The sequence below is a fragment of the Nomascus leucogenys genome, chromosome 23 (genome assembly GCF_006542625.1).
Source record: "Nomascus leucogenys isolate Asia chromosome 23, Asia_NLE_v1, whole genome shotgun sequence".
Classification (NCBI taxonomy): Eukaryota; Metazoa; Chordata; class Mammalia; order Primates; family Hylobatidae; genus Nomascus; species Nomascus leucogenys.
In genome coordinates, this window is record NC_044403.1 from 25,762,536 (window position 1) to 25,787,779 (window position 25,244).

The window sequence follows — 25,244 nt, forward strand, 5'->3', positions numbered from 1 at the left end:
CTACTCGGGAGGCTGAGGCAACAGAATCGCTTGAACCTGGGAGGTGGAAGTTGCAGTGAGCCAAGTTCACGCCACTGCACTCCAGCCTGGGCGTCCGAAAGAGACTGTCTCAAAAAAAAAAAAGGAAAAGTAGGAAAAATTGAGTATTTTTAAAAATAGCAAGGATAGACAAAAGAGCATTTACCTTTGTAACAGGTGTGCTACTTTATGCTGCAGTTTCTTTCTCCTCTTTTTGAAACGGTCTTGCTATGTCACCCATCCTCCTAGAGTATTCACAGGCGCGATCATAGCTCACTGCAGCCTCGACCTCCAGGGCTCAAGCAATCCTCCCGCCGCTGGGACCACAGGAATGAGCCATCGCCCCAGCTACCATACAGTTTCTAACGCAACCTGGGTGTCTCCCACTTCTGACCTCCCTCCTTAGGGAGAACAAAATGATTCTCTCCCAGTGGAGAGTCCCTAGACATAACCACCATGATAGAAGAAAGAGGGATGGGGAAAGAAACATTTTGAGGGCTGATGCAATGGAACCTTTTAAAACGTAAAGAACTTTAGTAGGTAAGCCTCAATTAGGAAATTTCCCACAAGCACTCAGTCCATTCCACTCTCTTCTGGAACCCGGGCTAGAGACGCCCTCAGCAGCCAGTTTAGCGGCCCTCGCCGCCGAGCACAGACTTTCAGCCTCGGGCCCTAGTTTCCGCCCTGGGATCTCTGTTCCGGGCCAGAATGTTCCACGCGTGAACGTCAGCGCTGGGGCCGGGGAAGAGATTGGCTGGGACGGCAGATGCAGTTCAGGGGAAAGCCCTACCGCGGGCTCCAGTTTCTGTAGCGACTAAGGCGTGAACTGCTGGGAGGAGGTCCCGCGACGCGTGCGGCCGCTGTGGGCGCGCGCGAGGCACTCGGACCGCCCGCCTCCGGCGCGCCCGCTCACGTGAGCGCCGCCCAGCGACAGTCAGCGTCTGCCCCGCCCCCTGCCGCGAGCTTTGCCGCGGTTACGCAACTAGCACTTGGGCGGCTGCGCGGGGCGGGGCATTGGCGCTGGGCGGGGAGGAGCGAGGCGTTGATGCGAGGCGGGACGGAGCGTTGGCGCTGGGCGGGGCGGCGACCGAGAATCCTGGTTTTAAAAATTTTTGGTGTGTCATTTGCCATTTCCTCCCCGCTAGTGGGCAGGGGAACCTCTTCGGAGTTGGATCTTGACTTTGCCATTTTCCAGTTCTGTAGTCTCGGACAAGGCCTTTAACTTCTTTAAGCCTCAGTTTACCAATCTGAAAATTGGTTTATCTTTGTTGTGAGGATTAAAGGAAATGTGGAGTTTCATCACAGATTCATTCGACAATGCTCAGATTAAATACAGCAGAGTGGGGCCAGGCCCCATTCCGTGCGAGTGTAAGATGGGAGACTATGTTCTCTTGGTCCGAGTTCTGAGCCCTTCGTGTGTATCTTGTGACGCTGACAGCGATTCTACTGTTTTATGTCTTAATTTAGATTGCAGTGTTTTAAGATACTTCCTTTCTGTATAACATGATCCATCTGAAAGGCCATCAAGCCCTTCTTTAGGCACTCAACCGTAGAAACAATTCCCTTCCACGCTAGCATACACGTCTATCTCCAAAGTGGAAAAAAAAAAATACGGCCTCAAAAAATCTGTACATTCAATCAAGATTCAAAAAATTTGTGAAGCGAGGTCAGCAGATTCTCCTACAACTGCTAAAGTGACAACGAAGATACGTGGTTAATGAAAATCGCAGGCCGGGCGTGGTGGTTCACACCTGGAATCCCAGTACTTTGGGAGGCCGAGGTGGGTGGATCACCTGAGGTCAGGAGTTCAAGACCATCCTGGCTAAAACAGTGAAAACCCGTCTCTACTAAAAATGCAAAAAGTAGCCGGGCGTGGTGACGGACGCCTGTAATCCCAGCTACTCAGGTGGCTTAGGCAAGAGTATCACTTGAACCCAGGAGGCAGAGGTTGCAGTGAGCCGAGATCGCGCCATTGCACTCCAGCTTGGGCAACAAGAGCGAAACTCCGTCTCAAAAAAAAAGAAAAAAGGAAATGGAAAGGCCACTAAACATTACTGAAAGACAAGAACCAGAAATATGTGTCTGGGCCAGGTGCGGTGGCTCAGGCCTATAATCCCAGCCCTTTGGGAGGGCAAGACCAGAAGCTAATCCTCTTGAGGCCAGGAGTTGTAGGCTGCAGTGAGATATGATTGCACCACTGCACTCCAGCCTGGACGACAGAGCAAGACCCTGCGTCTATATATTAAAAAGAAAGAAAACCAAAAAGAAATATGCGCCTTACAATGGCAAGACGTGGCAAAAAAAAGAGAAGAAAAAGCTCTTCATCTCAAGTCATAGTTCAAACCTCCTACTAGAGAAGTTAGCCTTTGGATGGAAAGATTTCAAAACTAGCCAAGGATGGCATAATGATTTTAGAAGCCATTTAAACCTCAAAAACACACAAACTATTGGTGAGGTGTGTCTGTAGAGGAACAGACAGCACAACCCACTCAGAGCTATTAGAAAGGTTTATTGGCATAGGCCGCGCACGGTGGCTCACGCCTGTAATCCCAGCACTTTGGGAGGCCAAGGGAGGCGGATCATGAGGTCAGGAGTTCAAGACAAGCCTGGCCAACATGGTGAAATGCCGTCTCTACTAATAATACAAAAATTAGCCGGGCATGGTGACGGGCACCTATAATCCTGGCTATTCGGAGGCTTAGGCAGAAGAATTGCTTGAACCCAGGAGGCAGAGGTTGCAGTGAGTCAAGATCGTGCCACTGCACTCCAGCCTGGGCAACAGAGCAAGACTCCGTCTCAAAAAAAAAAAAAAAAATTACTGGGGAAAAGAGGTTGGTGGAATTACTGGGGAAAAGAAAATTACTGGGGAAAAGAAAATGGAATTACTGGGGAAAATTACTGGGGAAAAGAATACCATGAGGTTGGTGGTTGGTATCTTCTGGGGAAAGATGCCCAACTGCATTTAATATTTCCAAGCTAGAAACACAAGGCCCTGGTTTGAAAGCAACTCATGATCTTGTGAATGCTATTCCCCTCCACCCTTTGCCCTTGCCCCCAAGTGCAGTGGCAGTGTAGTTCTGCAGGGCTGTCATTCTACAAATCGTGGTGCCCTTTAAAAAAACAAAACAAACAAAAAAAAAAATGGCGGTATGGTGGCTCACATCTGTAATCCCAGCCTTTGGGAGGCTGAGGCAGGCAGAGCACTTGAGGTCAGGAGTTCAAGACAGCCTGGCCAACACGGTGAAACCTCATCTCTATTAAAAATACAAAAATTAGCCAGGCATGGTGGCACACCCCTGTAATCCCAGCTACTCGGGAGGCTGAGACAGAATTGCTTGAACCTGGGAGGGAGAGTTTGCAGTGAGCAGAGATCAGGCCACTTTACTCCAGCCGGGGCTACAGAGCAAGACTGTCTCAAAAAAAAAAAAAAAAAAAAAAAAAAAAAAAAAAAAAAAACAAAAAAACAAAAAAAAACAAAAACAAAAAAACCTGCCTGTACTCTAGCAATCAAATGCTGCAAAGTCCTGGGTGACTGTAGTACTTTCCCTGATTCAGTTTCAAATATCTTCATTCTAGAAGTCAAGCAGGACCTCAAAGAGAAAAAATGTGGCTTTGTGCTGCAGGGCACAATACCACACTGATGTACCACACACTTTATGAATGTGCTCATGAAGGCATTGAATAAAGTTTTCCTGTCCCAACATTACTCCATCCTTTACTCTGCTGATCTAAGCATTATTTGCTCTTTCAAAGCCATGTACATTAGGCTGAGATTCTCCCTTGACTCCCAGAGCCATGGATGCTGACCCTAATCTTAATGTGGTAAAGATCTGGAAGTCCTTCCATATTGCTAGTTGCATCATTTCTATTTAAACAGGCAATGGGAGGCCAGGTGTGGTGTCTCGCACCTGTAATCCCAGCATTTTGGGAGGCTGCAGATCCCTTGAGTCCAAGAGTTCAAGACCAGCCTGGGCAACATGGCAAGACCTCAACTCCACAAAAAATTAGCTGAACGTGGTGGTGCGCACTTATATTCCCAGATACTCAGGAGGTGGAGGCAGAAGGATCACCTGTGCCTGGGAAAGTCGAGGCTGCAGTGAGCCGTGATCATGCTACTGCACTCCAGCCTGGGCAATACAGCAAGCCCCTGTCTCAATAAACAAACAAACAAACAGGTAATGGAAGCAAGGAAGCCTGACAGTCAATGCATGTGGAAAGAATGTGTTCAGAATTTTAAGGGTTTCTTTCTCTTTTTTTTTGTTTTTAGTTTTTTGAGACGGAGTCTTGCTCTGTCACCAGGACTGGAGTGCAGTGGTGTGATCTCGGCTCACTGCAACCTCCACCTCCCAGGTTCAAGCAATTCTCCTGCCTCACCTTCCCAAGTAGCTGGGATTACAGGCATGTGCCACCATGCCCGGCTAATTTTTGTATTATTAGTAGAGATATTATTTTGTATTATTAGTATTATTTCACCATGTTGGCCAGGCTGGTCTTGAACTCCTGACCTCAACTGATACACCCACCTAAAGTGCTGGGATTACAGGCGTGAGCTGCCGCGCCTGGCCAAGGGTTTCTATTGACAAAGAAGTGAAACTCATTGTGCAAGTCGCCTAGCAAGTGGATCGTAATGGCTTTGTTTATACATCATTGAGGAAGAAAGTAAAGAACTCCTTGGCCTGGCCAGGTATGGTGGCTCATGCCAGTAATCCCAGCACTTTGAGGGACTGAAGCCAAGGATCCCTTGATCATAGCTCAAGGTGACAGTGAGCTATTTTGCCACTGCACTCCAGCCTGTGTAACAGAGTAAGACCCAGTCTCTAAAAAATAAGGAAATAATCCTAAAAATAAAGAAGTTTTTGAGAGCCACAGAGAAACACTAATAAAAAATCTTGAGGAACTGATAAAATCACCCTCAGGAGAAAAAGGAAAAGACCAATCTAAAGCTTTATAAATTTACTAGAGTGTTTCATGCTGCAAAATATCTGAATTTTTTTTTTTTTTTTTTTTTTTTTTTTTGCATTATTGCTGATATATTACAAGTCCTCAACAGGGCTTTTTTTTTTTTTTTCCTTTTTTTTTGTTTTTTTTTTTTTAAAGACGGAGTCTTGCTCTGTCACCCAGGCTGGCGTTCAGTGGCACAATCTCGGCTCACTGCAACCTCTGCCTTCCGGGGTCAAGCAATTCTCCTGCCTCAGCCTCCCTCGTAGCCAGGACTACAGGCACATGCCGCCATGCCTGGCTAATTTTTCGTATTTTTTAAGTAGAGATGGGGTTTCACCATGATGCCCAGGCTGGTCTTGGACTCCTGAGCTCAAACAATCCACACACCCTCACCTCCCAAAGTGCTGGAATTACAGCTGTGAGCCACTGCACTTGGCTATTTTATTTTTTCTTTTCTTTTTTTTTTTTTTTTAAAAAAACAAACAAACAACTTTAGACTTTAGATTTATTTAGGGCTGTTTGCTTATGTTTGTAGAGTATTTAGTTTACTCTAAAAGATGACAAGACAGCTCCCCTCAGTGAGACCCTGGCCTAAATATATTTGCTCTATTTATATAGCAAGAGGATAACATTAAACCTGGAAGCTTTCAATTTGTGGCACTGAATGATGATCTACACAGGGCATCCTTCAAAGGCTGCAATTAATGATCCACTGGCCAGGTGTAGTGGCTCACGCCTGTAATCCCAGTACTTTGGGAGGCCAAGGAGGGCGAATCACAAGGTCAGGAGTTCGAGACCAGCCTGACCAATATGGTGAAACTCTGACTCTACTAAAAATACAAAAATTAGCCAGGTGTGGTGGCGCACGCCTATATTCCCAGCTACTCAGGAGGCTGAGGCAGGAAAATCGCTTGAACCCGGGAGGCGGAGGTTGCAGTGAGCTGAGATCCCATCACTGCACTCCAGCCTGGGCGACAGATCAAGACTCCATCTCAAAAAAAAGGATCCACCTAACTTTTCAGCAATACAAGCCCGATTGAGATCTTCTGGTCCATTTGTTTACCATTCATGTTTTATGCCTTGAAATTTCTTTTTGATTGCATCCTTGGAGCTTGTATAGATCATTTTACTTTTCAGAGGTGCTAGTTCTGGTGCCCACAAGAAAACATCAATTCTTCTGGATTCTTTTGTTTCAAAGCTTGCATCATACAAAGCATAGCGACAATCTTTTTCAGGAAGCATTCCCACAAAATGCTTGAAAGGCTGTTATACCAGCATCTCCAACCAAGATCTCTTTGCCTTCTACATGATGCACTTTTGTCTGCACTGAGACAAAAAAAAATGACAGCCTTTCTTCTTTTCTTGATTTCTTCTGGTGTGGGGCATTTACGAATTCTCATGTCATAAAAAATGCGACATACTTCATCAGCAGCTTGCACTCCTGAGGCACGTTGTTCAGAGTTCTGCTCTTCCAAGCTTCCAGTCTTTACATTCAATTTCCTATCTCACATCTCCAGTTGTATGTCTCAAAGGCATCTGATGCACAACAGGTCATCTTGGCCCACCACCGCAGGGACGCGGGGGAGGGAGCCGGCGGGTAGTGAGTCTGGGGAGCGTCCTCCTCATGGCTGCGGGACCGAGAGACCCAGCACGGAGCTGATGCAGCGGCTCGAGCCTACCCGTTTTTTTTTAAAAACATCCTCTTCTACAGCTTCCTTGGTTCTTTGTGCCTATATGCCGAAGAGCTGGGCATTTGCATGGGCCATACAGAGACTAACAAGGCCTTGAAGTTTTCCTCCTAGTCAGTGATGACTCTGGCTTTCTCCTTCTTGTAGACATTGCCGATGGGCACTTCTGGTCCTGTCAGCTGAGTATCCAGTTCGAGTTCTTCAGCAGAACTGTATTCCTTCTTGGGGGCCAAGGGCTTCCTGGGGAAGAGGATGAGCGAGGAGCGGTATTCCTTCAGCCTCTGCACCTTGGCCTGCAGGGCCTCGGTGGACTGGTTCCTCCTCCTTGTGTCCTCAGAGATGCCAATGGTCTGGGCCACCTTCTTATGAATGCCAGCCACCCTTAACTCCTCCAAGCTGAGGCCCCTGCCAGCTCGTGCTTTGTAGTGATGCCTCAGCATGGGGCACCTTACTATGGGTGGATGGGCCCATACGAGTGAGCCATGCAGCCTGCTTTTGCTGGCTACCTTGCTTCTGCAGATCTGCCCCATGGGCTGGCTGAGCCACATGGCCGCACCACTGCCAGTCCTTGTGGAAGTTGGGCTTCAGGATCATGCCATTCCGGCTGGGTGCCCTGGCTCCCTACATCCCAGGGGGTAGCAAAAGAGAGGAGGAGAGCAAGTGAGGGACCACCCACGGCCATGTGCACTCACCTGGCCACTGCCACCGCCCTAGTCCTCCAGCCTGGCCGCGCCCACAGAGCCTGGTCTGGCCAGAAGCCTTCTTTGATGATGAAGAGGCCCCAGCTTGGGCCGAGGTCCCTCCATAGCTCCGCTGGTGACAATGCTAGGCCTATGGTGGTGGACAGAGCCCGATGACCCCCGACAGTGCTGGAACTCTGAATGGTTTAATTTCTGAATAAAATGTCCCTATGGAAAGAAATCGGAAAATTGCATGTGGTTAAATCTATATGTTGTAATCCCTTATTACCGAGCAACTCTGCACATAGGTTTGCACCCAAGAAAAATGCATGCCTAGCTCCACCAACGACTTGTGAAAAAAATTCTCTGAAAAGGAATTTGGTTTTGTTTTGCTTATTAGTTTTTTTGTTTTAAAAGACAGGGTCTTACTCTGTTGCCCAGTCTGTAGTGCAGTGGCACATTCGCAGCCCCTGCAGCCTTGAACTCCTAGGCTCAAGCAATCCTCCCACCTCGGCATCCTGAGTAGCTAGGACTACAGGTGTGCACCATCACACCCAACTAATTAAAAACATTTTTTATTGGCAGGGCCCGGTGACTGATGCCTATAATCCCAGCACTTTGGGAGGCCAAGGCAGGTGAATCACCTGAGATCGGGAGTTCGAGACTAGTCTGACCAACATGGAGAAACCCTGTCTGTACTAAAAATACAAAATTAGCCAGGCATGGTGGTGCATGCCTGTAATCCCAGCTACTCGGGAGGCTGAGGCAGGAGAATCACTTGAAACCGGGAGGTGGAGGTTGCAGCGAGCCAAGATAGCGCCATTGCACTCCAGCCTGGGCAACAGAAAAAAAATTATTTGCTAAGGAGGTCTTGATATACTTCCTAGGCTAGTCTCCAATTCCTGGCCTTAACTGATCCTCCCATCTCAGCTTCCCAAAGTACTGAGATCATAGGCTGTAAAGGAATTCGGAGGAAAGAGACTTTATTCCAGTGAACAGTGTGTAAACCAGCAGCATTCCTCAATTTGGAGATTTTTTTTTTCCAAAAAATAAAGCTTTCCTTTGTTTTTCTTCTGCAGGCCTCATGGTCTTTTGTTAACAGACTTGTACAATAATGTACATGGCAACTTTATAATGGTGGAAAACTGGAAACGATTTAAATATCCATTAACAGGCCCAGTGCAGTGGCTCACATCTGTAATCCCAGCACTTTGGGAGGCTGAGGCGGATGGATCACCTGAAGTCAGGAGTTCGAGACCAGCCTGGCCAACATGGTGAAACCCCATCTCTATTAAAAATACAAAAATTATCCAGGCGTAGTAGTACCTGCCTGAAGTCCCAGCTACTTAGGAGGTTGAAGCATGAGAATTGCTTGAACCTGAGAGGTGGAGGTTGCAGTGAGCCGAGATCCCATGACTGCACTCCGTGCACTCCTGCCTGGGTGGCACAGCAAGACTGTCTTAAAAAAAAAAAACCCATCAACAGTAGAATAGATAAATTGTGGCATATTTAGATGATGGAATACTATATGAAAATGAAAATTATGAGCTATTTCATGCAAGAACTTGGATGACTTACAGATACAATGTTGGAAAGACACAAAAGAATACATACTATGTTTTCTTTTTCTTTCTTTTTTCTTTTTTTTAGAGACAAGTTTTCCCTCTGTAACCCAGGCTGGAGTGCAGTGGAACTTCTGAGCTCAAGTAGTCTTCACATCTCAGCCTTCCAGGTAGCTGCGACTAGAGGCAAGTGCCACTGCATTTGACATTATGATTCCATTTATATGAAATTGAAGAACAGACAATGCTAATCTATACTGATAGGGGGTCTAATAGGAGCTACCCTTGGGAATGTATCGTCAGGGAAAGAGCAAGACAGATGCTGAATTCTTTTTTTGTGTTTGTGTGTGTGTGTTTTTTTTAAGACAGCATCCAGCTCTGTCACTCAGGCTGGAGTGCAGTGGCATGGTCAGGGCTCACTGCAGCCTCAAGCAGTCCTCCGACCTCAGCCCCCCAGAGTAACTGGGACTAGAGGCGTGCACCACCACACCCAGCTAACTTTTTTGAATTTTTAGTACAGACGAGGTCTCCCTATGTTGCCCAGGCTCATCTCAGAACTCTTGAGCTCAAGTGATCTCTGCCTTAGCCTCCCAAAGTACTGGGATTACAGGGGTGAGCCACCATGCCCAGCCAGCTAGATTCTTTATCTTGATCTTTTTGGTGGTTGTCACCCAAGTGTATACATATGTAAAAGTTCACTGGGCAATTTAAGATTAGTGTACTTTATATATGCTACATCTCAATAAAAAAGTAAAAATGGCAGTGGTGTGAGGGGACTTTTTTTTTTAAAGGACCGATCGCAGTGGCTCACACCTGTAATCACAATACTTTTGAGAGGCCAAGGTAGGTGGATTGCTTGAGCCCAGGAGTTCGAGACCAACCTGGGCAACATGGTGAAACCCTGTCTTTACGAAAACATACAAAAAAATTATCCAGGCATGGTGGCGGGGCGCCTGTTGTCCCAGGTACTCCAGAGGCTGAGGCGGGAGCATCGCTTGAACCCAGAAAGCAGAGGTTGCAGTGAGCTGAGATTGTACCACTGCACTCCAGCCTGGGCAAGAGCCAGACCTTGTCTCAAAAATGTATGTAAAATTTTAAAAAGTAAAAACAGCCAGGCATGGTGGCTCATGCCTGTAATCCCAGTACTTTGGGAGGATGAGGCAGGAGAATTGCTTGAGTACAGGAGTTTGAGATCAACCTGGGCAACAGAGACCCACGTCTCTACAGAAAGTTAAATATTAGCCAGGCCTGGTGGCACGTGCCTGTAGTCCTAGTGTGTCTGCAATTGGGGGTTCTTGGTCTCACTGACTTAAAGAATGAAGCCGCAGACCCTTGCGGGGAGTGTGACAGCTCTTAAGGTGGCACATCTAAAGTTTGTTCCTTCTGTTGCTCAGATGTGTTCAGAGTTTCTTCTTTCTGGGGGGTTCATGGTCTTGCTAGCTCAGGAGTGAAGCTGCACACCTTCACGGTGAGTGTTACAGCTCTTAAGGCAGCGCGTCTGGAGTTGTTCGTTCCTCCCAGTGGGCTCGTGGTCTTGCTGGCTTCAGGAGTGAAGCTGCAGACCTTCACGGTGAGTGTTACAGCTCATAAAAGCAGTGTGGACCCAAAGAGTGAAAGAATAAAGCTTCCACAGCATAGAAGGACACCGGACCAAGTTGCCACTGCTGGCTCGGGCAGCCTGCTTTTATTCTCTTATCTGGCCCCACCCACGTCCTGCTGATTGGTAGAGCCGAGTGGTCTGTTCTGACAGGGCGCTGATTGGTGTGTTTACCATCCCTGAGCCAGACATAAAGGTTCTCCACGTCCCCATCAGATCAGTTAGATACAGAGTATGGACACAAAGGTTCTCCAAGACCCCACCAGAGCAGCTAGATACAGAGTGTCGATTGGTGCATTCACAGACCCTGAGCTAGACACAGGGTGCTGATTGGTGTATTTACAATCCCTGAGCTAGACATAAAGGTTCTCCACATCTCCACCAGACTCAGGAGCCCAGCTGGCTTCACCTAGTGGATCCTGCACCAGGGCTGCAGGTGGAGCTGCCTGCCAGTCCTGCGCCATGCGCTCACACTCCTCAGCCCTTGGGTGGTCAATGGGACTGAGCGACGTGGAGCAGGGGGTGGCGCTCGTCCGGGAGGCTCAGGCCGCACAGGAGCCCATGGAGGGGATGGGAGGCTCAGACATGGCGGGCTGCAGGTCCTGAGCCCTGCCCCGAGGGAAGGCAGCTAAGGCCCGGTGAGAAATTGAGCGCCGCGCCGGTGGGCTGGCACTGCTGGGGGACCCAGTACACCCTCCGCAGCTGCTGGTCCGGGTGCTAAGCCCCTCATTGCCGGGGGTGGGCAGGGCCGACCGGCTGCTCCGAGTGGGGGGCCCGCCAAGCTCACGCCCACCCGGAACTCCAGCTGGCCCGCAAGCGCCGTGCGCAGCCCCGGTTCCCGCTGGCGTCTCTCCCTCCACACCTCCCTGCAAGCCCAGGGAGCCGGCTCCCGCCTTGGCCAGCCCACAGTGCAGTGGCGGGCTGAAGGGCTCCCCAAGTGCCGCCAAAGTGGGAGCCCAGACAGAGGAGGCGCCGAGAGGAAGCGAGGGTGACAGCCAGCACGCTGTCACCTCTCACTAGCTACTCGGGAGGCTGGGGTAGGAGGATCATCCGAGCCTGCGGTGAGGCTGCAGTGAGTCATAATCGTGCCACTGCACTCCAGCCTGGAGTACAGTGAGACCCTGTCTCAACAAAATAATAAAATAAGTAAAAAGGCATTGTGGCACATGCCTGTAGTCTCAGCTACTTGGGAGGCTGAGGTGGGGTGATTACTTGAACCCAGGAATTTGAGTCCATCCTGGGCAAAATAGCAAGACCTCATCTATAATTTTTTTTTTTTTGAGACGGAGTGTCGCTCTGTCACCCAGGCTGGAGTACAGTGGCGCGATCTTGGCTCACTGCAAGCTCTGCCTCCCAGGTTCACGACATTCTCTTGCCTCAGCCTCCCAAGTAGCTGGGACTACAGGCACCCGCCACCATGCCCAGCTAATTTTTTTTGGGTGAAACCCCGTCTCTACTAAAGCCAGGATGGTCTCCATCTCCTGACCTTGTGATCTGCCAGCCTTGACCTCCCAAAGTGCTGGGATTACAGGTGTGAGCCACCACGCCCAGCCAATTTTTTTTTTTATTTTTAAGTAAAAAATTTAAATTACTTGTAGCATTATGAAATTTTTTACCTTTTAGCAACAAATGTTTGACCAGCTCAAGATTCAGTGGTACCAACTGATGAATTGTTTAAAACAACCTTTTTTTTTTTTTTTTTTTTTGAGACAAAGACGCTCTGTCGCCCAGGCTGGAGTGCAGTGGCACAATCTGGGCTCACTGCAACCTCCGCCTCCTGGGTTCAAGCAGTTCTCCTGTCTCAGCTTCCTGAGTAGCTGGGACTACAGGCACGCGCCACTAGGCCTGGCTAATTTTTTTGTATTTTTTAGTAGCGACGGGTTTCACCATGTTGGCCAGGCTGGTCTCCTTATCTCAGATGATCCGCCTGCCTCAGCCTCCCAAAGTGCTGGGATTACAGGCATGAGCCACTGTGGCTGGCCAACAACCATGTGTTAAACAACCAGCAGCAGCAGCACAGGCGTGATTAAATTCTCAAGCTGATCTAGAGCTAGCCATGGGGCAGGCACCGTTCTCTGTCCCCAGGCCTTGGTTATCACACGGGTCCTTCACTAAATTCATCATAGGCTGCCATCCACAGTCATGATGTTATTTATTTTTTGAGACAGGGTCTCGCTCTGTCACCCAGGCTGGAGTGCAGTGGCATGATCTTGGCTCACCGCAACCTCCACTTCTGGACTCAAGGGATTCTCGTGCCTCAGCCTCTAGAGTAGCTGGGATGGCAGGCGCGAGCCACCAAAGCCTGGCTAATTTTTTGTATTTTTTATAGAGGCGGGGTTTCATCATGCTGCCCAGGCTGGTCTTCAACCTCTGATCTCAAATCAATCGGCCCACCTTGGCCTCCCAAAGGGCTGGGATTACAGGTGTGAGCCACTGTGCCTGGTCTTACAGTCATGATGTTATTATTGATGTCCCATACTGGCAAGCATATCCAGGTTGGGTGGATGACAAGTTTCAGGTTCATATCTTTATTTTAGTATGCTTTCTTCTTCTTTTTATTATTTTTTTATTTTCATAGGTTATTGGGGAACAGGTGGTGTTTGGTTATATGAGTAAGTTCTTTAGTGGTGATTTGTGAGATTTTGGTGCACCCATCACCCAAGCAGTATACACTGAATCCTATTTATAGTCTTTTATCCCTCCACCTCTTCCCACCCTTTCCCCTTGAGTCCCCAAGGTCCATCGTGTCATTCTTATGCCTCTGCATTCTCATGGCTTAGCTCCCACTTATGAGAACATATGATGTTTGGTTTTCCATTCCTGAGTTACTTCTTAGTATGCTTTTTTCTTCCTCTTTAAAACACTATAAAATATTTTGTACATTATTTTATATATATATATATACTGCCACATAGTGATTTTTACACAAACAAACATATGCTGTACCTAACAGATGCAGTAACTAAGGTATTTTTTTTTTTTTTTTTTGAGATGGAGTTTTGCTCTTGTTGTCCAGGCTGGAGTGCAATGGCGCAATCTCAGCTCACTGCAACCTCTGCCTCCCATGTTCAAGCGATTCTCCTGCCTCAGCCTCCCGAGTAGCTGGGATTACAGGCATGTGCCACCACGCCCGGCTAATTTTTGTATTTTTAGTAGAGACGGGGTTTCTCGATGTTGGTCAGGCTGGCCTCAAACTCCCGACCTCAGGTGATCTGCCTGCCTCGGCCTTTCTTTTTTTTTTCCCAGTTCTTGTGGTCCTCAATTATTTTTTTATTTTTATTTTATTTTATTTTACTTTATTTTTTGAGATGGAGTCTTGCTTTGTTGCCAGGCTGGAGTGCAGGGGCAGGATCCTGGCTCACTGCAACCTCCGCCTCGCAGGTTCTCCTGCCTCAGCCTCCTGCGTAGCTGGGATTACAGGCACAGGCCACCGTGCCCACCTAATTTTTGTATTTTTAGTAGAGACGGGGTTTCACCATGTTGGCCAGGATGGTCTCGATCTCCTGACCTGGTGATCTGCCTGCCTCGGCCTCTCAAAGTGCTGAGATTACAGGCATGAGCCACCATGCCCGGCCTATTTTTTGTTTTGTTTTCTGAGATGGAGTATCACTCTGTTGCCCAGGTTGGAGTGCAGTGGCACCATCTTGACTCACTGCAACCTCCGCCTCCTGGGTTCAAACAATTCTCCTGCTGAGGGATTACAGGTGTACACCACCACACCTGGCTAATTTTTTTTTGTATATTTAGTAGAGATGGGATTTCACTATGTTGGCCAGGCTGGTCTTGAACTCCTGACCTCAGGTGATCCACGTGCCTCGGCCTCCCAAAGTGCTGGGATTACAGGCGTGAGCCACCACGTCCGGCCTGTTTTATTATTATTATTTGGTAGAGATGGGGTCTCAATAGTCTTCCAGGCTGGTCTCAAACTCCTGGGCTCAAGCTCCTGCTTCAGCCTCTGAAAGTGGTGGGATTACAGGAATGAGCCACTGCACCCAGCCTACTAAGGGATTTTCAAGGGTTCCTTTTTGTTTGTTTGTTTGAGACAGAGTCTCACATTTTCCACCCAGGCTGGAGTGCAGTGGCTCAATCTCGGCTCACTGCAAGCTCCGCCTCCCGGGTTCACGCCATTCTCCTGCCTCAGCCTCTCCAAGCAGCTGAGACTACAGGCGCACACCACCACGCCCGGCTAATTTTTTGTATTTTTAGTAGAGACAGGGTTTCACAGTGGTCTCGATCTCCTGACCTCGTGATCCGCCCGCCTCGGCCTCCCAAAGTGCTGGGATTACAAGCGTGAGCCACCGCGCCCAGCCGAGTTACTTTAACTATGTGACATAATTGTAATTTACTTCTCCTCATTTTTTATTCCTTCAAAATGTAAAGCTTGTGACAGTCCAGTCCCTTCAGCCTGGAGTCCCACCTCCCATTCCCCACATGTGCTGTCTCTCACCAAGGTTGCCAGTGACCTCTGAGCAAAACAATCTTGTAAGTAATCAAAACTGAATTTTCTACCTTGTTCTCTTCTCCTTGACCCTTCTGTTGCTCTGCACACTCTCTTTGTCCCCATCGCCCATATTTCACTCACTCGTTCTCATAGTTCAACTCCTGACTAAAGGCTGACACACCTCCCAAATCCCTGTCTCCCCCCCAGGCCTCTCATTCTGCCTCCAGACCTGCCATTTTCTTGTGTGTTCTGGATAGTTCCATTTGCCTGTGGCTCAGACACCTCAAAAACATATCCTAAACTGAACTCACCATCTCCCTCTCCCACCCTCCTGCCCCTGCCCTCAATTACTCCTCTTTCTGTCATCTCCATCTTGATTGGTGGCACCACCTTCCAATCAATTTTTCCAGGCTAGAAACTTCCCTTTCTCCCTTTCTCTTTTTTTTTTTTTTGAGATGGAGTCTTGCTCTGTCGCCCAGGCTGGAGTGCAGTAGCGCCATCTCGGCTCACTACAGCCTCCACCTCCCTGGTTCAAGCAATTCTCCTGCTTCACCCTCTGAAGTAGCTGGGATTACAGGTGCCCACCACCACACACAGCTAATTTTTGTATTTTTAGTAGAGACAGGGTTTCACCATGTTGGCTAGGCTGGTCTTGAACTCCCAACCTCAGGTGATCCGCCTGCCTTGGCATCCCAAAGTGCTGGGATTACAGGCGTGAGCCACTGTGCCCAGCCTCAACTCCATATCTAATCAGTCACCAAATCTTGCCATTTCATCAGTGTTTCTTGAATTATTTTCATCCTTATTTCTACTGTCCTATTTCAGGCTCTTGACACTTGTCACCTGGGCGGCTGGAAATGGTGTCTTTGCCTTCCAGTCCCTATTTTTTTTTTGAGACAGAGTTTCACTCTTGTTGCCCAGGCTGGAGTGCAATGGCGCGATCTCGGCTCACCGCAACCTCCACCTCCCAGGTTCAAGCAATTCTCCTGCCTCAGCCTCCTGAGTAGCTGGGATTACAGGCATGCTCCACCATGCCCAGATAATTTTGTATTTTTAGTAGAGACGGGGTTTCTCCATGTTGGCCAGGCTGGTCTCGAACTCCCAACCTCAGGTGATTCACCCGTCTTGGCCTTCCAAAGTGCTGGGATTACAGGCATGAGCCATCGCGCCCAGCCAACTTCCAGTTCTATTTCCCTTGAAGCCTCCTCTACATTGCTGCCAGGGTGGTTTTTCTAAAATGCAGATCTGGCCAGGCACAGTGGCTCACGCCTGTAATCCCAGTACTTTGGGACGCTGAGGCAGGAGGATCGCTTGACCCAGGAGTTCGAGACCAGCCTAGGCAACAGAATGAGACTCTGTCTCTATTTTAAAAATTAAAAAACAATAATTTATAAATTAAAAAATAAAAATAAATTAGCTCGGCATGGCGGTATGCACCTGTCATCCCAGCTACTCAGGACGCTGAGGTAGGAGGATCACCAGAGCTCAGGAGGTTGTGGCTGCCATGAGTCATGATCACGCTACTCCACTCCAGCCTGGGTGACAAAGTGAGACCCTGGCTCAAAATATATAAGTAAATCAAATGCCTATCTGACCATGTTCCTCTCCGGCTTCTATCCTACAGTGGCTCCCCATCACTGGCCTGTCCTATGGGAAAACATTTACATTCCTTAACTCAGCCTAGAAGGCCTCTGTGACTTGCTGTCTACTTCTCTGGCCCTTCTCATGCTTCCTTCCTGGCTGTAGCAACCTTGAAGATATCGTACTTCCCCAAACCCACCTGCTGCTTCTTGCTTTTCTTCATGCAGACTCCTCTGTCTGGAATATCTTCTACATGCAGCAACCCTAACCCAGCCTCCATACTGCAGAGAATTGGCTCGTCTCAGGCCAATTCCTGGTCAGCCTTTAGATTCAGCCCAGGCTGGGCGCGGTGGCTCATGCCGGTAATCCCAGCACTTTGGGAGGCCGAGGCGGGCAGATCACAAGGTCAGGAGTTCGAGACCAGCCTGGCCAACATAGTGAAACCCTGTCTCTACTAAAAATACAAAAATTAGCTGGGCATGGTGGTGTGTGCCTGCAGTCCCAGCTACTTGGGAGGCTGACACAGGAGAATCGCTTGACCCCAGGAGGCAGAGGTGAGCTGAGATCACGCCACTGCACTCCAGCCTAGGCATCAGAGCCAGACTCCGTCTCAAAAAAAAAAAAAAAAAAAAAAGATTCAGCCCAGTGTGAAGGTGTGAACCTCTTCTAGGACATGAAAAGATTCAGCCCAGGTGTGAACCTCTTCTAGGAGATGCTCCTTTCCTAACTCCCTGAACCCCAGATAGGAGTCCTATTCTTTTTACTCCTATAGTACTTTCTTTATATCTCCATAATTTTATTTACTATTACTACATGATACATTATTTTATAAAAGTCTTTGTAACCTCCTTAAGGATTCACTGCTTAATCTCCAGTGCTTAGCACAAATCATTAAATGCGAACCAGAAACTGTTCCAAATGTGTTACATCTATAACCTCATTGGATTCTCACTACCAACCCCATGCAATAGATACTAATGTGATCTCTGTCTTACAGAGGAAGAAACAGGCACAGGGAGGTTCAGTAATTTTCCCAAGGTCATACACACACTGGCCTTCAGGTATTCATGCCCGGGGAGTCTGGTTCCACAGTTGGCATGTTTGCCATTATATTATATTGCCTCCTTATAGTGTCGGCACTCAGTAATTGGCACATTGACAGCTATGCTTGGCGAGTGCCTACTATGTACCCAGCTCTGTGCTACATGCTTTACGTGGATTATTTCAACTGCACAACAACCCTGTGAGGTAACTACCATCATTGCTCCCATTTTACATAACAGAAAACTACAGAAATCTGGGGCTGGACGTAGTGGCTCATGCCTGAAATCCCAGCACTTTGGGAGACCCTGTCTCCAGAAAAAATTTTTTTTGGCCGGATGTGGTGGCTCACACCTATAATCTCAGCACTTGGGAGGCTGAGGCGGGCAGATCACAGGGTCAGGAGTTCGAGACCAGCCTGGCCAACATGGCAAAACCCTGTGTCTACTAAAAATACAAAAAATAGCTGGGCGTGGTGGCGGGCATCTGTAATCCCAGCTACTTGGGAGGCTGAGGCAGGAGAATCGCTTGAATCTGGGAGACGGAGGTTACAGACAGCCGAGATCGTGCCGCTGCACTCCAGCCTGGGCGACAAGAGCAAGACTCCGTCTCGAAAAAATAAAAATAAAAATAATTTTTTAAAAAATTAGCTGGACGTGGCAGCACATGCCTGTAGTCCCAGGTACTTGAGAGGCTGAGGTAGGAGGATCACTTGAGCCCAGGAGGTCAAGGCAGCAGCGGCTGTGATGGCGCCACTGCGCTCTAGCCTTGGTGACAGCAAAACCCTGTCTCCAAAAAAAAAAAAAAAAAAAAGAGAAATCGGGCAACTTCTCCAAGATCACGCAGTTAACTAGTGGCATAGTTTCACTCAAACTCGAAGTCTTAGTCAGGACCCTCTACCAAATGAGATGAACGGCTCAGTAATGGATTGGCATCCAGTATGAAGACTGGACCAGCAAGGAGAACCATGATGCGTACAGCCCAGAGCCTGAAGCAGATTTCACAGCTTCAGAGGTGGCACAGGCTGACTCACAACCGGGGGAGGAAAGGGACCAGCCCAGAAACAGTGACCCAGAATCACAGGAAGTAGAAATGGGACTCAGCACAATGAAGCCCCTTCTTGACCCCATGCTCCTTATCCTCAGGGGCGCAGGAGTTAGTTGCTCAGGCGGCTCAAAGGTCTGGACGGTGGAGAACACCATCCCCAGGGATTCCCGAGGCGGTGATGCCATCAAAGCGTTAATTCTGAGCTGGGCCTGCCCGGGTGCGGACTCTGCCGCAGCAAGAGAAGGGTTAACTGCCCCGGGCCTTCGCCGTGGGGGCGGGGCCTCGGGGAGGGTCACAGCCCGGGGTGAGCTCCACGGGGGCGGGGCATGCCCTCCGCGGCTGCTGCCGGTATAGATAGGTAATTGCCCCGCAGGGGCGTGGCCTCCGGGCTGCACTGCCCTGGGCGGCGATGAGAGGGTTAAGCCCCGGAGGGCCCTGGAGGGGCGGGGCCGCGGGGCGGGCGCGGCCCGAGGGAGGAGCTGGGGGCGGAAGCGGCCGGCGGTCTGCGCCCGGCGCGCCTCGGCTTCTTTCCGCCCGGCTCCTGCAGAGGCCCGGCGACCTCCAGGGCTGGGAAGCCAACCGAGGTTCGGGGGCAGCGGCGAGGGCTCGGGGCGAGTAAGGGGGATGGTCCATGCTGAGGCCCAAAGGAGGCGAACTCGCGAGAGTCACGGGCGACCGGGATCAGATGGGGCGAGGGCAGATGAGGGGCCCAGGAGCTTTTGGGGCAGCGAGGAGGGAGGAGCGGGTCAGTTGGCAAACTTGGGTGAAAGGACGGGGTACCTGGGTGACAAGCCTCCGCCAGGATTCTGCTTTTCACATCCCTTTTCTCCTAACTCCCTTCCAGGTCAATCCCAACTGGAGCTCAACTTGCAGAAGAGAAAGACGCCCCAGCAAGCCTCTTTCGGGGAGTCCTCTAGCTCCTCACCTCCATGGGCCAGACAGCCCTGGCGGGGGGCAGCAGCAGCACCCCCACCCCACAGGCCCTGTACCCTGACCTCTCCTGTCCCGAGGGCTTGGAAGAGCTGCTGTCTGCACCCCCTCCTGACCTGGGGGCCCAACGGCGCCACGGTTGGAACCCCAAAGACTGTTCAGAGAACATCGAGGTCAAGGAAGGAGGGTTGTACTTTGAGCGGCGGCCCGTGGCCCAGAGCACTGATGGGGCCCGGGGTAAGAGGGGCTATTCAAGGGGCCTGCATGCATGGGAGATCAGCTGGCCTCTAGAGCAGAGGGGCACGCATGCCGTGGTGGGCGTTGCCACGGCCCTCGCCCCGCTGCAGACTGACCACTACGCGGCGCTGCTGGGCAGCAACAGCGAGTCGTGGGGCTGGGACATCGGGCGGGGGAAGCTGTACCATCAGAGCAAGGGGCCCGGAGCCCCCCAGTATCCAGCGGGAACTCAGGGTGAGCAGCTGGAGGTGCCAGAGAGGCTGCTGGTGGTTCTGGACATGGAGGAGGGAACTCTGGGCTACGCTATTGGGGGCACCTACCTGGGGCCAGCATTCCGCGGACTGAAGGGCAGGACCCTCTATCCGGCAGTAAGCGCTGTCTGGGGCCAGTGCCAGGTCCGCATCCGCTACCTGGGCGAAAGGAGAGGTGAGGCCTGGGGCAGAGGTGGGGAGAACTTTCTGTCCCTGGTGGCAGCGGTTTGGGATGGAAACTCTTCTGATGAGAGCAGAGGGGATGGACCTTCATCCAGCCTGCCTCCACCTCTGTTCAGTGCTGGGAAAGGCTAGGGGTCTTCACAGCTGTTATTTAATCCAACAGCAATAGAGGTGAAACAGGCTTGAGAAAGCAACTTTCTCAAGTTCTCTTGGCTAGTAAATGGTGAACCTTCAGAACGGAGGGAGGAACTCCAGGGATGAGAGAATTCAGGAGATATCAACCCCTGAGCAAGAGGTACAAAGGGTTAGGTACTAGGTTTGATGTACAGGTCCAAAAGGAGGATGGGCAGAGCCAGGTACCCACACCGTATACCGGATTCCCTGGGCTCTAACCTGTCTCTGTGCCACATACCTACTTCCTTCCTCAGCCAAACCACAGGATGGAGACACTGGGGCCCTGGGCACCAGGGAGGAGAGCAGTGGAGGAGGCAGGGCCTTAGGGTGGGGGCAGCAGTGGAGGAGCCCCCCCAGGAACTGACTGGGGCCAGGGCTTGGAGCTGCTCTCTGCAGTTGTGTGAGCTGTAGAGTGGAGGGCCATCCTTCCTCACCTCAGCCCCAGCTCCCAAGCCTCTGGAGTCAAAGCCTGGGCCAGCTCCACCACTGTCAGAGCCACCTTGGCCTGTCGCTTAGAGGGCCTTAGCCAGCTCTTCACCCCCAGCTCTGACTAGGGATGGGTGAAATCTTATCTGGGAAGCAGAACTTCTGGGCATCTCAAATTCCCCTTTCAGCCAAGGTGGGCACACTCGAAGCAGGACAGCAGAAAGGCATCTGGGCAGGACCCTGTAGTTTGAGGACATCTGGCTGGTGGCTGCACCCATACTTACATTCCCCTCCTTCTCTCCCCCAGCGGAGCCACACTCCCTTCTGCACCTGAGCCGCCTGTGTGTGCGCCACACCCTGGGGGATACCCGGCTCGGCCAGGTATCTGCCCTGCCCTTGCCCCCTGCCATGAAGCGCTACCTGCTCTACCAGTGAGCCCTGTGATACCACAGACTGCTGAGGCCTTGCCACCACCCCTCCCCTTGGGGAGGCACTGCTGGCCTAGACCAGCTGCTGAAAGCTGGTGAGGCTGAGCCCCTACCCCAACCCAAGCTCTGGGGAAATCAGCAGCGCCAGAGCCACTCAGAGGGGGTAAGAAAGGGAGCCGGCATTCAAGGCTATGACAGTCTGCTACACAGAACATTTTTTCAAGTAAAAATAGTAAGAGATGTTGTTATAGAAACCTGTTCTTGGTTTTTTTTTTTTTTTTTTTTTTGCACAAATGATCATTTATATAGCTGCCTCAAAAAGGAAGATTATCTGGGCAAGTCCAGTGAAGGCAGACAAACCACAAGACCTAGTGCCAGGTTTATTCCCTCACATGTGGATGGTTCACATACACAGCACAGAGGCATGGGCACCATGGGAGAGGGCAGCACTCCTGCCTTCTGAGGGGATCTTGGCCTCACGGTGTAAGAAGGGAGAGGATGGTTTCTCTTCTGCCCTCACTAGGGCCTAGGGAACCCAGGAGCAAATCCCACCCCTTCCACCTCTCAGCCAAGGAGAAGCCACCTTGGTGACATTTAGTTCCAACCATTATAGTAAGTGGAGAAGGGATTGGCCTGGTCCCAACCATTACAGGGTGAAGATATAAACAGTAAAGGGAGGTACAGTTTGGATGAGGCCACAGGAAGGAGCAGATGACACCATCAGAAGCATGTGCAGGGGAGGGGCAGTTACTGGGCTTCTGGGCTGCTTAGTCCCTGGCTTGGCAGGAAGGGTAGGGAAGATGGATGGGGCTCATTGTTTGGCATTGATGATGTCCACGAATTCGGGCTTGAGGGAAGCACCACCCACCAGGAAGCCATCCACGTCAGGCTGGCTGGCCAGCTCCTTGCAGGTTGCCCCAGTCACAGAGCCTGGGAAGGGAGCAGAACAAGGGCTTGGTGAAGAATGGGATGAGTCTGCCCCATCCCCACCTCAATGTCTGAGGGCTCAGTCTAGTCCTCAGCCCACTCCACCTCAGCCGGGAATCAAAGCCACTCACCTCCATAAATGATACGGGTGCTCTGAGCCACCGCATCAGAGACATTGGACTTAAGCCATCCTCGGAGCTTCTCATGTACTTCCTGGGCCTAGAACAAGAAGCCGGCCTAAGTAAGACCTTTTCTGCCTCTCTAAGAGGAAAAATCACTACTGGCACCAGTGGACACTTAGTGTGGTTTCTGACTGAGTCAAGAGTACCAGGGCTCCGATCCAAGCCAGGCCCTGGATTGGATGTCCTTGGACAACTCACTGTCTCTGGGCTCAAGGTCTCCATGTCTTTGAAATAAGGGGTTGCCCTAGATGGTCTGTGTCTGTCCAAACCTACTGAGGCAGGCTGGGATGAGGGCAGGGCTCCTGGGCTCGGTTACCTGTTGCGGTGTTGCAGTCTTGCCAGTACCAATGGCCCACACAGGCTCATAGGCCAGGACGACCTTGCTCCAGTCCTTCACGTTATCTGCAGGGCAGAGATACAGATGGAGGGAAGGGTGAACAAGAAAGAGCTCTTCAGCCAGGTTCTCCGGAGTATGAAGAACAGTGGCCTACTGCCCCCTGGTGGACACTGGGGGATTTCCAGGTGGCATCTACCTTGGGGCTGGAGAAGTGATAGGCCCCAAGCAAAGATTCTCACTCCCCCTCCCCCTTTTCCTTTTCTGGATCAGCATGGGGACCAAGACAGGCTCCAGGGCCTGACCCTACCCTCTGAGTCTCTGTGGCCCTGGATAGGCTCAAAGGTCCCTTTCTCCAGAGATACCTGCGATGACCTTTGTCTGCTCGAAAACAACCTTCTCAGTGATGCCAGCTTCCCTTTCATCTAGCTTCTCCCCAATGCAGGCGATTACTCCGAGTCCCTCTGCCAGAGCATGGGCCACTTTCTGCCCAATCAGCTGTTAAGAAACACTCTTGGTGAGACATCCTTCTTGGAAAAAGACATCCCTTATCTTCTCTCTTGGCTACTAACCTCATCTGACTCCCCAAAGACATGCCTTCTCTCTGAGTGCCCCAGGACCACCCACGTGGCTCCGCAGTCTTTGATCATGCCAGGGCTAAAGGAAGAGATGAAGCCAAGGTTCAGCAGGGAGCCCACCCTGTGGCTTTCCCCTCAACGAGGAAAGCAAGGGAAGGGTCCCACACACCGCTCTCCACCTCGATCTCACCTGATCTCCCCAGTAAAGGCCCCATTAGTCACTTTGTAGCAGTTCTGCGCAGCCACAGCAATCTTGGGATCCAGCTTCTGCCGGGCGAAGTCGATATAGGCAGTAGGGGGAGCACAAACCACCTCTGAGGACAAGATGGTACCACAGGGGGATGAGACTAAAGAAAGCCTTCATTCCCCACAATTCCTAACCAGTGCCCTGGAGCCCCCTAGCCCTCACCCTCTTCTTCTTAGTTCTGCTCTCCTCCCCTTTTCACCCCAGCAAGATGACCTTTGTCCATTTTCCAGCCCAGGTTGGGTCTGCACTCAACTTGAAAAGCCTTCCAGATACCCCTGAGAGGCCACGGCCCTCACCCTGCCCTCTGCTCTTTTAACAGCTGTGGCTCCAATTTCCTCTTGCTATTCTGAGCATAGGCACCTCACAGACTCAGCATTCTCTAGGGGCCAACCCTGCTTCCCTTCTAAAATAGCGCATCCTCACCTCCCCTTTGCAAGGCAAGGATTTGTAGCAAAAGGAGAGGGGCCAACTCCTGGGGTTTGTATTGAGGCCTCTGGGGAATGAACGAGAAGGGGATGCCAATTTGGATTAGGCCCGCGGCTCTCCGATTTCGGTGGAGGGAGGAAGGAGGATGGAGGAGAGCATCCTTTGCCCGTGGGTGGCAGAGACCTAACTGACTCAGAGGCCTTGCGCTCTGCCGTTTCCAGTGGGGAAAGCGGTAGGATGGTTCCTCACTCCCAGATCGCTCAGCCTGTTTGTCACCGGCTCGGTCCCTTCCGTGGAAGGCGGGAGTCGCTCAGCTTGCCGAAGGGAAGGGGTCAGATATGGGGGCTCAGGGACCCCGAGCAGCTCGGCGCGGGGACGAGGCCGCCGGCAAGGAGGGGGAGGAGCCTGGGGCTACGTGCGGCGGCGCACGGCGCGGGAGGCCGAGGGGCAGGTAGCGCGAAGCCCACGCGGCCCAGCCTCCTCCCCCACCCCGGGGGCTGCGGTCAGCCTCCCCCGGTCTCCCGCAGAGCCTCAGGCTCCGCTCCTAACCCCGTCGCCTGGCGGACACAGCCCCAGTGCGCGCCCCGGGGCCACCTTCCTCCAGGAGACCCAAAACGTCCTTACCTGCCCCATAGTCCAAGGGGCATCATGTGCTCCGCCCTGCCCCCTCGACGCACCGACGGGGCTGCGGCTGCGAGGCCCCTGCCCGGACCCCAGCGGCCCTCGTCCCACAGCCCTGCATCAGGTCCGCGCGGGTACCGGCCTCGGGGCCTGGGGGGAGGACGCTGCCACTCCTGCCCCGGCCCCGGCCCGGCCAGGCCCCTCCTCTGCGAGGGCTTACCGGTGTCGGCCGGCACCTTGGCCGCGTTCAGAGTGCCGATGAGCTCCCCCAGACTCTGCTTCCGCCCGTTCATCTTCCAGTTCCCCCCAACGAAGAACTTCCTGGAGGGCGCCATGGCGCTAGAGCCGAGGCGCTGAAGGTCAGTGTCTGCGCGCAGCCGCGGCCGCTGCCCACTTATATAGAGCGCCACGAAGTGGAACTCCGCCTCCTCGCCGTCCTCCGCCATGGCCCGCCCAGTCCCCCGGAGCCCTGCCCCCTGCCCGCCCTCCTGCCGCCGCCCCGGCCGCCGCCCGATGTTGCACTGTTCCGACGTTCCCCCTTCTTGTGGCAACGTTCTAGGGGCGTCGGGGGCTCGGTCGCCTCCGCCTCGATTGCGGGGCTTTCGGGACAAGGCGAGACCTGTGGGCTCCGGCGCTCAGGGGAACCCTCGCTTGGCGACTTGAGTCCCCCACGGGGCCAGAAGTGGTTTTCAAGCGGAACTAGC

The 25,244-nt window shown here is 51.5% G+C and overlaps 2 protein-coding genes and 1 pseudogene across 6 annotated transcripts; 1 reads left to right on the plus strand and 2 right to left on the minus strand.

Annotated features, from left to right (window-relative positions):
• Positions 1-5,534: 5,534 nt before the first annotated feature.
• LOC115832932 lies at positions 5,535-7,329 on the minus strand (annotated as a pseudogene). Its single transcript, XR_004028345.1, has one exon. The product of XR_004028345.1 is annotated as a 60S ribosomal protein L13 pseudogene (transcript).
• Positions 7,330-14,808: 7,479 nt separating this feature from the next.
• On the plus strand, positions 14,809-21,933 carry SPSB2 (splA/ryanodine receptor domain and SOCS box containing 2). 4 transcript variants are annotated; one of them, XM_030804937.1, is made up of 3 exons: positions 19,089-19,180; positions 19,441-20,189; positions 21,105-21,479. In XM_030804937.1, the coding sequence occupies exons 2-3, from the start codon at positions 19,526-19,528 to the stop codon at positions 21,230-21,232; spliced, it is 792 nt and encodes a 263-aa protein (XP_030660797.1). In that variant the 5' UTR covers positions 19,089-19,180; positions 19,441-19,525; the 3' UTR covers positions 21,233-21,479. The 4 variants fall into 4 exon arrangements, with proteins under 4 accessions (XP_030660795.1, XP_030660797.1, XP_030660794.1 ...); XM_030804935.1 differs by lacking the exon at positions 19,089-19,180 and adding an exon at positions 14,809-14,968 and having other exon boundaries at positions 19,441-21,933; XM_030804934.1 differs by having other exon boundaries at positions 19,441-21,933.
• Positions 21,586-25,016, minus strand: TPI1 (triosephosphate isomerase 1). Its single transcript, XM_003273755.4, has 7 exons — positions 24,761-25,016; positions 23,437-23,560; positions 23,241-23,325; positions 23,034-23,166; positions 22,651-22,736; positions 22,284-22,371; positions 21,586-22,155 (listed from the first exon to the last, which is right to left on the minus strand). The coding sequence occupies exons 1-7, from the start codon at positions 24,984-24,986 to the stop codon at positions 22,037-22,039; spliced, it is 861 nt and encodes a 286-aa protein (XP_003273803.1). The 5' UTR covers positions 24,987-25,016; the 3' UTR covers positions 21,586-22,036.
• Between the last annotated feature and the right edge of the window lie 228 nt (positions 25,017-25,244).

Excerpts from the sequence above, each read along its gene's own strand:
- SPSB2 (XM_030804935.1), top strand. The coding sequence starts at position 19,526 with ATGGGCCAGACAGCCCTGGCGGGGGGCAGCAGCAGCACCCCCACCCCA.
- TPI1 (XM_003273755.4), bottom strand. The coding sequence starts at position 24,986 with ATGGCGGAGGACGGCGAGGAGGCGGAGTTCCACTTCGTGGCGCTCTAT. Across the intron at positions 22,372-22,650 it reads AGACTGCAACACCGCAACAG|GCCCAGGAAGTACATGAGAA; the intron begins GTAACCGAGCCC and ends TTCTTGTTCTAG. Across the intron at positions 22,156-22,283 it reads CACCCGTATCATTTATGGAG|GCTCTGTGACTGGGGCAACC; the intron begins GTGAGTGGCTTT and ends CTCCCTTCCCAG.